The 11713-nt window shown below is 52.3% G+C and overlaps 1 protein-coding gene across 1 annotated transcript; it reads right to left on the reverse strand.

The window, feature by feature from the left end:
- Positions 1–5901: 5901 nt before the first annotated feature.
- On the reverse strand, positions 5902–10820 carry Cops9 (COP9 signalosome subunit 9). Its single transcript, XM_028890647.2, has 3 exons — positions 10716–10820; positions 8911–8983; positions 5902–6145 (listed from the first exon to the last, which is right to left on the reverse strand). The coding sequence occupies exons 1-3, from the start codon at positions 10776–10778 to the stop codon at positions 6108–6110; spliced, it is 174 nt and encodes a 57-aa protein (XP_028746480.1). The 5' UTR covers positions 10779–10820; the 3' UTR covers positions 5902–6107.
- Between the last annotated feature and the right edge of the window lie 893 nt (positions 10821–11713).

An 11713-nucleotide genomic window follows, 5' to 3' on the forward strand; every position in this document is an offset into this window, starting at 1 on the left:
TGGGCTTGCTTACTGACGAGCTCAGCTGAGGCTCATCACAGAGGGACTCAAGCACAGGGCATGTTCCCATGCCGAGCTCAGTTCAGCATATGTTCTTCGAGGAGTGTTAACTTTTAGATTGAGGTTACTAGTTTTTCCACTGTTTTTGATTTTTGTCCTGAAACCTTGTCCACTGCTAAGACAGCCATGAAACTCTATTTTTGTTTTTGGTTGATTTGTTGTTTTTTGTTTTGTTTTGGTAATGTAGCTTTCCATCAGTGATCCACTTCAAATTAATTTTTATGTTCGATGTGAAGAACGGGCTGGAGATAATACCTCCAAGTAAATATTTAGTTCAAGCATATCTGTTGAAAGGTTGTTGAATTTCCTTAACGCCTTCATTAAAAGCCACCTAACCCAGCCTGGGCTCGTTCAGAGATCCCTATTTATACTGCAGCATGCACCTTGGAGAAAATCTCTGTAGTGCATGCATATTGCTCGTTTCTCTTGGGGAAAGTGTTCTGCACATCATATAATTTAGGAAGCTGAAGCAAACTGAAGCGTTTTGATGTGATCACATCACATGGAACTCCTACTAGCTGTGGAAGTTCAAGGGTGACCCCACCACTGTGATATTTGGTGCCATCTTTTTAACTTCACACTTAGGTTGTTGAAATCAATGTGGACTAGATCTTCACTGTCCATTTAATTTGCATTTTGATGGTGGCTGATGGGTCTGGGCATCACATAGGAGCTCTCTGAACATTTATATGGAGTTATAAATGAGTTATACACAAAACATCTTTTGCCACTTTTTCATTAGCTTGGACATGCTTACTCTTGATTTATAGTTTCTGACATAGGCAAACTGTTCTTAGCAAAGCATGTCAGATGTGTGAACTGTGAACATCTCCTCAGAGTCTTAGCTTGTCCATTTCCTAAGAAATATAGCTGAACAGAGATTGTCAGGGTCTTGAAGTCAGTTTTGCAGTCATCCCCCTCAGTGAAGACAACAGAGCACAGGCAGGGGAGACAGATGCCCTGCCTCAGGTCGCTGACTGAGATAAGACCCCGAGTCTCTTACAGAGATGGAATTGCAGCCAAAGACAGTCTATCCTGCTGCTCACCTCAGCACTAGGCTGGATGCCCATCCTACCCTGTGAGCTCCGGCTTGCCCATCTGCAAAGTGAGCCCACTGTGCCCTTCCTCAGAATGTTCTGAGGACAAATGCTAGGCTCCACACTGGCTTGCAATGAGTGACATCTTTTGGAACCATGTTTATCGGTAAGATGTCAAATAAATAAATCTATAATTACCCCAAATGTTACTTGTGGTGGGTCTTGTGGTTGTCCTGCCTCAGCAAAAGTTCTTTCAGGCCTTTCCAACATTTATGCAACTGCACTGGGTACAATTGGGGACACAAGGCTGAGCTTCCCGGGTCACAGTATAAATTAAGTCTCAGCAAAATAAAAACTGAAGTGAAAATAGACAAAAGCAAAAACTAAGCAAAACAAAACACCCAACCAGAGACTGCTGACCAAAACAAACATCCCAGGTCCTGCATGCAGAAAGCCCCAATCTGTGGCCCTGCAGTTTAGAAATCCACTTCTGCATTGCCACAATGTGAGCAGAGCAGACAGCCCTGAGTACAGGGAGACTGCAGGAGAGCCTGGTGCACCTGTTCTTTAGAGGGACTCCTCCTCTGTAGGTCCCTTCCAGAGCAATACCCACGTCACCCAGATAAAACTGCCTAGGGAAGAGGACTCGCATGCTTGCAGACCAAATGTACCTCAAGTCCCGGGGAGTGCGGAGTCATGAAGTCACTCACTCTTTCACAGCACATACCGGCTAACAGACCTTGTCCCTGGTGCTCAACCTTCCTTTTTATTTAGCTACAGATAAACCAAAGAAGATGGAGTAAGACCCCAGCCTGGGTGCCAGCCTCTACCTAGGACGGCCCACCTCGGGTGGCCACACACAGGCTTTCCATCCTCCTCCTCCCTCTAGACTAAGCACCTTCTCCTAAGGCTCCTCTTCTGCTTGTGTGCCCCCCCCCCCCGCAAGAGCTCCATCTAGGGGTGCCAGCACCGTCCCTGCTCTGAGCTCCAGCTCTCACGCCTGATGTGCACATGCTTCCTCACAGGGCTGAAAGCATGGCCTTTCAGGAACATTAGTATACACATACACATATAATCACACGTGTCGGTGTTTGTGACCGCAGTCCATAGATGATCACGGGCTATACAGGTAATAAGTTTTGTTTACATATATGCATCATACATACTCACCCCCCAAAAAATACCTTTATTCACAGTGTACATTTTTTGTACATGTAAACAAGTAAAAATGTCCCTTAATGCCACTCTGTATCTCACCTTTCCCACCCATAAGCCCTGAGGAGTCCCCTCTGTGATAAGAGGTCTAGCTCACTGTTCAGAGTGCAGGATGGTACATATCACTTCCCCAGCAGCTGAGCACCCACTGTGGTCCCACGATTTTGAGTGAAAACTGGAAGAAATGTCCCTTTACTGCACTGCTGTGCCAACGGCACACGCAGCTTTGGTGTCCATCACTGTTGCCACAGGGCTGCCACACAGACCGGCAGAAGACACTTGTCTCAGCATGGGGAAGGATGTGTCCACTGCTGCTGTTATGTGGAACGCTCTGTGCATGCCTCAGGTGTCCGCTCTAGGCTGGCTTTCCTTATCTCTTTTATCTGGGTAATCTGGCCACTGTGGTAAGGAAACTAGAGTGTCTTGCCATTATAGTGTTGTCCTATGTGCAGGTGCTGGGTGCAGATTCGTGACATCAACCCCACCGCCACCCCTTCACCACCAACGGACAGGGTTTCATCTTCTCAGAACATTTACATCTTACCAGCTGTTTTTGCGTATTTACCATATGGACAGGCTGTTCTACAAACTCCTTTTTACTGTTTTCTGTGCCATTTTTAAGTCCACTTTTCTAAAGAAGATTGCACTTTGGCTCTGTGATCGGCTTCGAGAGTGACTTCCAAACTAACCATCATCATCTGGCCTTGCTGATGGCCTCTGAGGAGAGAGGACACAGTATGGGGCCTGGCACCCCAGAATCCTGGACAACCGGGCCAAACGGCAAGTCAGTGTCCACCGGAAGGACAGGAATCCCGGGGTTCAGTTTACAGGAAAGCCAAGGGTAAGCAGAATTCTTGCAATCCATAACACAGATGTGCTAAAAACAGCTATTACACGGTACCTGGCTGCCATGTGCGGGACGCTGCTGAATGTTACCTGAGTAACTGGCTGACTCTCCTTGTAGGCACAGGAGGATGGAATTGCTACCTTAGAGCTCAGGAGACAGGCCAGCCTTAGACCACGGGGACAGTTGGGCTCTGACCTAGGCCTTGAGCTCCAGGATCCTGTTAACCAGCCCCTCCCTCACACGCACATCCTGGGCCAGGCAGCACATTGCAGGTGTGTTTAGGTCCTTGTCCTCTTTAGGTTGGTGTCAGGCTGTCCCTGTTTGCGGATTCTCCAATTCCAAGGTCAGCTGTCTGCTTTTGTGCTCCGCCCCCCCCACACACACACACCTCACAGGGAACCCAGCCCAGGAAGTATGAGGAGGCACAGCCTTTGGGAGGTGACTTAAGTTGAGCCGCCACAGATGGACTCAGGGCTCTTGCTGGGACAAGGCTTGGCATCTCTCTCCTCCTTAGGACCTAGGACATGGTCTGCAAATCCCATGCACATCAGGCATGCTGTTGTGTGGTTACAGTTAGCAGACATTTGCTGAGAAGCTGCCGTCTGTCAGATGGTTGGCCTGATGCTGGAGACAAGGTCATCCCTCACACTAGACTTCCCTGCTGCTGCCCTTGAGGTGACAAGTCACCTGACCGCACACATCATTGACTCTCCTCAAAAGTCACCTAGCAGCCGTTAGAACTGTATTCTGGTTCATCGGGGAACCATTATTCAGAACCTATGGTGTAGCTTGGACAATTCAGTGCTGCCCAAAAATCTGCACTAGCTGACCCAGGGCTGGATACTTCTGACAGAAGGCTTGTGGTGCCTCGCAATCGCTGAAGCAGGAAGCTCAGTTGACCCTGGCTGATACCCCATCTGGGGCCTGTAGGTCATGGTGATAAAGGACAACAAGCTCCCGAATGCCCAGCTTCGGCCACTGGAGGGACAAGGAGCCTTTTGAGACTTTTCTCAGCATCTCTTCCGGCTCCCAGCAGTAATCACAGCAGTGGAATTTCTAAACCAGTGAGGGCCCTCTTCTAAAAGTACGCCTATGTTAGCAGAGCGACTGGTTCAGCTTCAGCTGGCCACTAACTTGGATGCTTGCTGGACGGGGTGACACATACCTTCAGTGCCAGTGCTCGGGATGCAGATCTCTGTGAGTTTGAGGCCAGCCAGGTCTACACAGCAAGTTCCACGACAGGCAGGCATGCATAGTGAAACCTGTCTCAAAAACAAAACAACACACACTCCGAGGTCCGTCTCCTCCCTGGCACTTTCCCACATCTTGGTAACACACCTAAGTGTCTTCCCGCTCTCACGGCTGGCGTTGATCCTGGGGCGATGTCCACAGGGGGATGGGAGCTTTTACCCAACCCAGCTGCAAACCCGAAGCTGGGGAGGAGGCACCCCCTCCGACGTCCTTCCCTGTGGCAGAGACCGAGACACCAAACACGGCTTCTCCACTGCTGTCTCCAAGGCCATGTGACCCACACAGGACTCCCCCAGCACCCTCCCCTCAGAGGCTCGACAAGGACCACAGAATTCTTGGTTAACAGAAAACATTCTCCAAATAAATTATGGCTGTCACTGTGTGGGTCACCTGCTGCTCCCCTGCCCTGGCTAAGACAAGGCCCTCTCATGGAATGTTGGCATTTCCATCTCCCACAGCAGAAGCATGGCCGCTGTTGGCTGAGACTGTGTGAGACCTGACAGAGGTAGGCCAATCGAAATGTCCCCAAGTGTTCCTAATGAGGCACAAGCTCCGTCAAGGTGTGTCACTGGAAAGAGCAGGTGCCAACAGCAGGCAGAAGCTGAAGTTCCTTTCCCCTGGAGGTGACCCCGACAGGTCAGGGGGGAGGGAGTTCCCTCCTCCCCTCAGCACTGAAGGAGCCACCGGGCGTCTGTGAAGGGAAAGGTGGACACCACAGAGCATATGCAGGCTCGCATGTGTAGATCACTACCCTGTCGCAGCTTGGACTACACTAGTCTGAACTCAGGCCAGAAGGCAGTCCTCTGGGGTTCCTAGCTCTGGTCTCTGGGCCATGCTGTGTCCTTACAAGGTTCTCTGCACATGTGAGTAGTCACACAGCTCTCTTGACTTTACCCGAGGTCTTTTCTACATGCTGAAGACTGGGGATCCCCAAGCCAGGAAACACCTCAGACACCAGCATCCTTGTCTACCAGAAAGGACACTAAGGCACTGGCAACTCCTGCTCTGAAAGTGTAAACAGTGTAACCTGGTAAAGGCCTCCTCAAGCCTTCACTGTGAAACTGATACGAAATAGCAATCTTAACTGCCTCAGCCGTTTGTGACCTTGGCTAGCAAGTCTTTTAAAACGGTCCCCCACAGCCTCTGCATCCTCCTTGGAGAAGAACCAGTCAGCATTCCTCAGGGAGATGGCACCTCCTTAAAATCACCACTCTAGGCCTCCCGAGTCTTTCCACCTGGGGTTCTGCCATAGCAGCTCTGGAAGGGAGGCTGAAGAAAAATGTGGTGCGCAGGGGTCTCCATCCACAGGGCAAGGGCACCTTCAGACAGGCCTTCAAAGCACTCTGGCAGGCATGTGCACCGCCTGCACAGCCCATGCTGGCCCGGACAGTGCATCCCCAGTCGCTGCACATGGAAGGCAGCAGAATGGTGTTTGCACAAGGGAGGAGACTGCGACACTCACCCACAAGTCGAAATTAAAATCACCCTGCGTGGTATGGTACTGGTTTTTAATTCAAATAAGAACAAGGGGTAGCATTCTCAGAGACAGCAGCGCCCAGCTGGTTCAGACAGGCCCCTCCTTTGGCTGACCAGGTCCTGATTTCTAGTGATCTTTGCAAGGTCTCTATGATCATCTGACCCTGTTCTGAGAAATTCGAGACACGTCACAAACGTGGAGCATATACGACTGGACAGCTTCACTGGACATCATCATCATCAAAGAGATCTTCAAAATCTACAAAAACAAACAAACAAAAAAAAAAAACACATTAACAGGTACTGAACAAGCAAGAGAGGACGCTGCTTCCAAATGAATTTGACAACAGCTGGAAAGGCAGAGAAAGTGGTAGACAGCAGAGGACTCCCCAAGAAGGCTCTCAACTTTACCCAGCCAGGGGGAGCAGATGGAACTCTGGAGGACAGTACTGTCTACAGTATATTCTTAATTGCTGTGGGATGTCTTTCTGTATGCTGTGAGTACGTATTGCTACCATTGGTTAATAAAGAAGCTGCTATGGCCTATAGCGAGACAGAACAGAGCCAGGCGGGGAATCCAAGAGAGAGACAGGGAGGAGAAAGGCGGGGTCAGAGCAGGCACTGCCAGGAGAAGCAAGATGTAAGAGAACGAAGCCACATGGCAAAACATAGATTAGGAGGAATGGGTTGAATTAAGTTGTAAGAGCTGGTTAATAATAAGCCTGAGCCTGTGGGATGTCTTTCTATACGCTATGAATATGTGTTGCTACCATTGGTTAATAAATAAGCTGCTTTGGTCTATAGCAAGGCAGCTTATAGGCAAGCAGGAAATCCAAGCAGAGATACCGGAAGGAGAAAGGTGGGGTTGGAGGAGATGCTGAGCGCTGCTGGGGGAGCATGATGTAATGGAACACAGGTAAAGCCGTGAAGCCATGTGGAAAAACATAGATTAATAGAAAAGGGTTAATTTAAGATGAAAGAGCTAGCTAGAAAGAAGCCTGAGCCATAGACCAAACAGTTTGTAATTAATATTAAGCCTCTGAGTGATTATTTTATAAGCTGCTGTGGGCCGGGCAGGGCACAGGAAAACTTCCGGCTACAGTTAATCACGTTTTAATTTAGAAGGCATTTTTACTAAAGCACACAGGGTGCTGTGGACACATGCACAGCCACCTTGCAGGGTGGAGGCCATCCCTGTGTGAGGACACCAGCAGTGCCGTCCCTGCACCCGGAGAGTAGAGTGTGCAGAGCTCGTCTCCTGGGCGGCCAGAGCTGACGGGCAGGCGGGAAGCCTCCTGTCTCCCCACACTAGGCCTTTCTGGGCAAAGGCTGTGTCCAGAGTGCAGCTCTGGCCATGCAGGACTGCTCCACTCTGCCGCCTCCTGACCTCGGCATCACCTGTCCCTCCGGGTGGTTCCTGCCCTGACCACACTCCTGTCACCAGAGACGCCCTGTGTCGTGCTCTTCACAACACTGGCCAGCTTGCCAGGGCCCTCATCTGCCTGTCTGCAGCCTGTGTAGACCTCCACTACTTATAAACCACAGGAAGGGAAGAGAGAGTCAGATCCAGTTAGGACCCATGTCCACTGGACAACAGCTCCAAAGCCCATCTGAGGAGCCAAAAGTCTCACAGGCCTCCCACAATAAACGGCTTCCTAAGCACCGGGGTTTGACACGAACCTTGGAACAGCACACTCTCCTGAGCTCAGGCCCTGAGGGGGCAGGAGCGGAGACAGGGACCCTTTCTATTCCTTCCCTGTCCAGCACGGTCACTGGGAGCCGGGTGTCCGCTGCCCACGGTACCAGGTGCTCCCTGATGGCGCAGGCCAGGCCACCTGTTGCCTATAGGATCGCACGCAGTGACCACGGTGACAGCTGGTCCCTCAAGGACCGTGAGCTGACCCAGGTGAATGGGACTCGGAAGGAGTCCTGTTTCAACACTACGTGCCCTACAGGTGGCACACCCCACCGAGCCAGGAGCCTCCCGGGGGCCCCCAAGGCTGCGCTGGGAAGCAGTCCTGCTCCATTTACTCCTTGAAGAGAATTTAGAGAAATGTCTTTGAAGGCTCCAGTGTTACATGTGTTGCGCCCCGTCCGCCCCCCCCCCCCAGCCCCTTCTGACACCAGCTGGAGAGAAGCAATGTCCCCAGGGAAGAATGCACCGTCTGACAGATGGCTTCCCCACTCAAGCAGCAGCCACCTGCCAGTGAGCCCCCAAACCCATCTGGACTCAGGACTTCAGGGCCCTAGTAAGCTAGAAACCAACATGGCAGGATGAGTCACGGTTCTTTGGAGAGCCATGCACCACAGAGCAAAGGAGGGGATGAAAGGGGAGAAAAACACGCCTACCCCCCCATAGGAAACTGAGCCTAAACTTCCATATGCCACTTGAACCTAAGTAAGGGTTAACTAGTAGGAAGGAAGCCCTCAGAAATCCGAAGACAAGACGTACCTGCCCTGTCACATGCCTGGAGACTTTACAGTCGCTTTTCACTGTTTCTTTGGTAAAATATTCTAACCAAGAAAGCTCTGAGCTCTGAAACAGAAGTACACCCTCGGTCCTGACTTCAGACACAGGCTAAACTCAAGCACAGCACAGCTGTCCCTCTGAAAAGGCTGCAGAGGACATGAGAATCCAGGTGGGCAAACAGGTGTGACCCAGGAAAGATGGAGCACAAGCCACCAACAGGACAGAGCAGAGGGAAGACAGAGCCATGCAGGCCCCTATGCCCAGGTCTGGGATCCAGGCCATAAGCAATGTGTCCATTTGCCCATGCTATCCATTACCAGTGTTCAACCTTGGGTAGTGAGCTGAGCAGGGACTTATTTCCTGTTTTTCCCCTCCAATAGGGCTGACAGCCAGAGCTAACAGCCAGGTGACCACTCCATAAACTTGGTACAGGACTGAGAAGGGCATAAGCTCTGGGCTACACTGTTCCACGATCCAAATTACCCATGACACAAAGCTGTCCACGGTAGAGGAAATTCAGATGAAGCCTGGCAACCCAATCCTGGCACACTCACCATTAAAAAAGTCCGCATGAACTGCCTTTTCATTGGCTGCCAAGTCCATCAGGAGGCCCGTGCTCCCTCCAGCCTGGAGAATGAGAGGTGAGGTCGTTCATGTGTTTGTTTTCTAAAAGCAGGTGGTAGGTCCATTACCATATCCATCCCACTCCCTGGGACAGAACACTGGTGACAGGAAGAATGCTCAAGTCGGAGCCAGAATTTTCCAGACAAAGGAAGTAGTGTGAGTGGGGAAGCCAAGCTAATTATTTCAGAGGTCTCTCAAGGTCCCGTGGTCCTTGAGTCCTTGGCATTGCCCTGTGTAGCACTGCTCTCTTGCTGGGGTCTTCAGCCCCCTCCTGGACCACGCCACAGGCCACAGAAGCGCAGCAGAAAGTCTGCTGACTGAGAACACTGCCCTTCCCCTTGGGAAGCGGACCATCCCAGCCCTGAGGTCTGGGATGCTGCTCTCAGAGGGCCCTCCAGGGCGGCCACCACATGATGGTGGTAAAATCGGGCCTCACCCAATCTGTGAGATAGGATGCTCTCAGGACTCTGTGCCATTTAGTCACCCGGAAGGTGGGAGCAGAGACCTCAGGCAGCAGCACCCCGGACAGCTGGCCCAGGCCCCTTTCTGCCTGGGCCCTAACGCCCCAAGGCTGCATGCTCAACCCTCTCCTGGTTCTCCAATGGCCGAACACCTCTGCTGTTCCCTTTCAGATCTGCTCTCTGGACTCTCTGCCTCCCTCCCCTGCCCATCACCACAGTAAGCCATACAGATTCTGCCTCCGAAATCCTGACCAATCTCCCCCTACCTCCACTGCCTCAGTCAGAACCTCTTCGAGTCTTAATCCTTCCTGGTCCATTTCTCTACTGTCTCCCTACACACCCAAAGGACCAACCTCCACAGGAAGTCGGCCTGTGTCTCCTCACTATGATGCCCTCACACCACCTGCTGCAGTACTGATGAGGACCTTGGGGCTGGACGCAACGGCCTCAACTCTGGATCACAGAGCCCATACACTCATTCTGCGGGCTCCATGATGCGGCCCTGCCTGTTCCCCCTCCTCCATGCCCAACTACATGGCATTCCCTTCCTTTTGTGGGCCAGGGAGCATCACTCTTCCGGAGCTCTGCTCCATGGCTCTTTTCCTCCATGTCCACATGACAACACGACACATCCTTCACCATTTGGCTCAAGGGAAGCTCCTCTCTTGAGCCTCGACCGAGCCAACCAAAATCCCATGGGTACTTCTGTAGGGCACCCCACGCCCCACCCTTGCTATTGTTACACCTCCGTTTTGCAATCCGCCTCTTCTGGCCACACTTGACCTCTCTTAAGGGCAGGGCTGCATCTGATCATCTCTCTACTCGCTGAGCTTTGAGGGGAGCAAGAGGCTACAAGAGCCGGCCACCTCACTGGAACACCTGTTCCAGATTAAAATCGCTCTGTGACCATGTTGGAGACCAAAGGCATAAGACCGCTCCAAAACTGTGTGTCTACACGAATTCACCGAGTCCCAGCGCAATGCACACAAATGCCACACATCGCCTCTTGCCCTTCCCTCCAGGGCTTGGTGCTGGCGGCCAGGCAGTCCATAAGCCTCGCGTGGGATTTCTCTCCCTTTGTCAGGACCCCCAGTCAGATCGCTGTTTACGGGCAAACCCTACTTCCTCGCTGCGAGTCGCCCAACACAGACTCCGGCCCTGCGACCGTCACCACCCGCCTGCAGCTTTTGGATCCCCAGGGGCCTGGGCTCCCGCGCGTGTCTGCGGGCCGTGCTCCCGCCCCTGCGCCCCGCTCCGCGCTGCCGCAGCCCCACCTCATCCAGGTCCACGTAGGGCCCCGCGCCCTCGGGGAACATCTCATCCACGGCCGGCTTCATCTCGGGGCTGCGGCGTTGCGCTCACTTCCGGCCAGCCTCATCCACTTCCGGCGTGCCTCCGAACAGGTCTAGACGCGGGAGGACCGCGACTCGGTGGTGCCCTGCCGACCGGGCTCCTGGGCATCTGAGCTTTCTCCCTCGGAGCAGGCAAGGGCGCAGATGACCGGTTAAGGACCTGCAGCACCCCACGAGCACGAGTAGTTTGCGGAGAAAGGAGACTGTCCGTTTTCCAGAAGGGATGCAATTAAAAACCGCCAGAAAGGCTACTATACAGATACCGCAGGCGGTAATGGGGTAGCGAGAAGGTGGGGGTAATTGGACCTCCAGGCGCTGCTTAGGAGTAGCAGACTTCCAAAAGTTGTGCACAGTGGCCGTGACCCAGAATCCCAGCCTGGGTTCACTCGGCAATCGCTCAGGATCACTTCAGTCAAGTGGAGGAAGCAGCCCAGTACCCACGGATGCTTGTGCGCAGACAAAACCAAAACAGGCGTTATCCGCACGATGGGATAGGGTGGAGTCTTACCTAAGAAGGGATTTCTAACCCATGGGCATGGACGAGCCTCGAGGATGTTGTTACGTGAAATAAAACAAACGCTGTGACCCCACTCATATGAGATCCCTAGGGCAGCGAAACTCCTAGAAATGCCGCAGTGCAGTGGCTTGGGGGTGGCAGATGTTCAGTGGACACCGGTTCAGATCTGCAAAGTGAAGCATCCTAGAGGTGGGGCGGGGCGGGGGGTGGGCAGGAGGGGTGTCCATTTTATCAGTGGTGTGTTCACTGAGAGGTGGTTCATTTTAGGGTGCTATATTGTATTGTACCATGGTTTTTAAAGAATGAATGAAAAAGAGACGAGGAAGGGATGGAGGGAGATCCATTGGGAGAGAAAGCCTGAGATGCTCTGACAGTCTAGACTAGTCTAGTCAAGCTCCTGGAT

The sequence above is a fragment of the Peromyscus leucopus genome, chromosome 13 (genome assembly GCF_004664715.2).
Source record: "Peromyscus leucopus breed LL Stock chromosome 13, UCI_PerLeu_2.1, whole genome shotgun sequence".
Lineage (NCBI taxonomy): Eukaryota > Metazoa > Chordata > Mammalia > Rodentia > Cricetidae > Peromyscus > Peromyscus leucopus.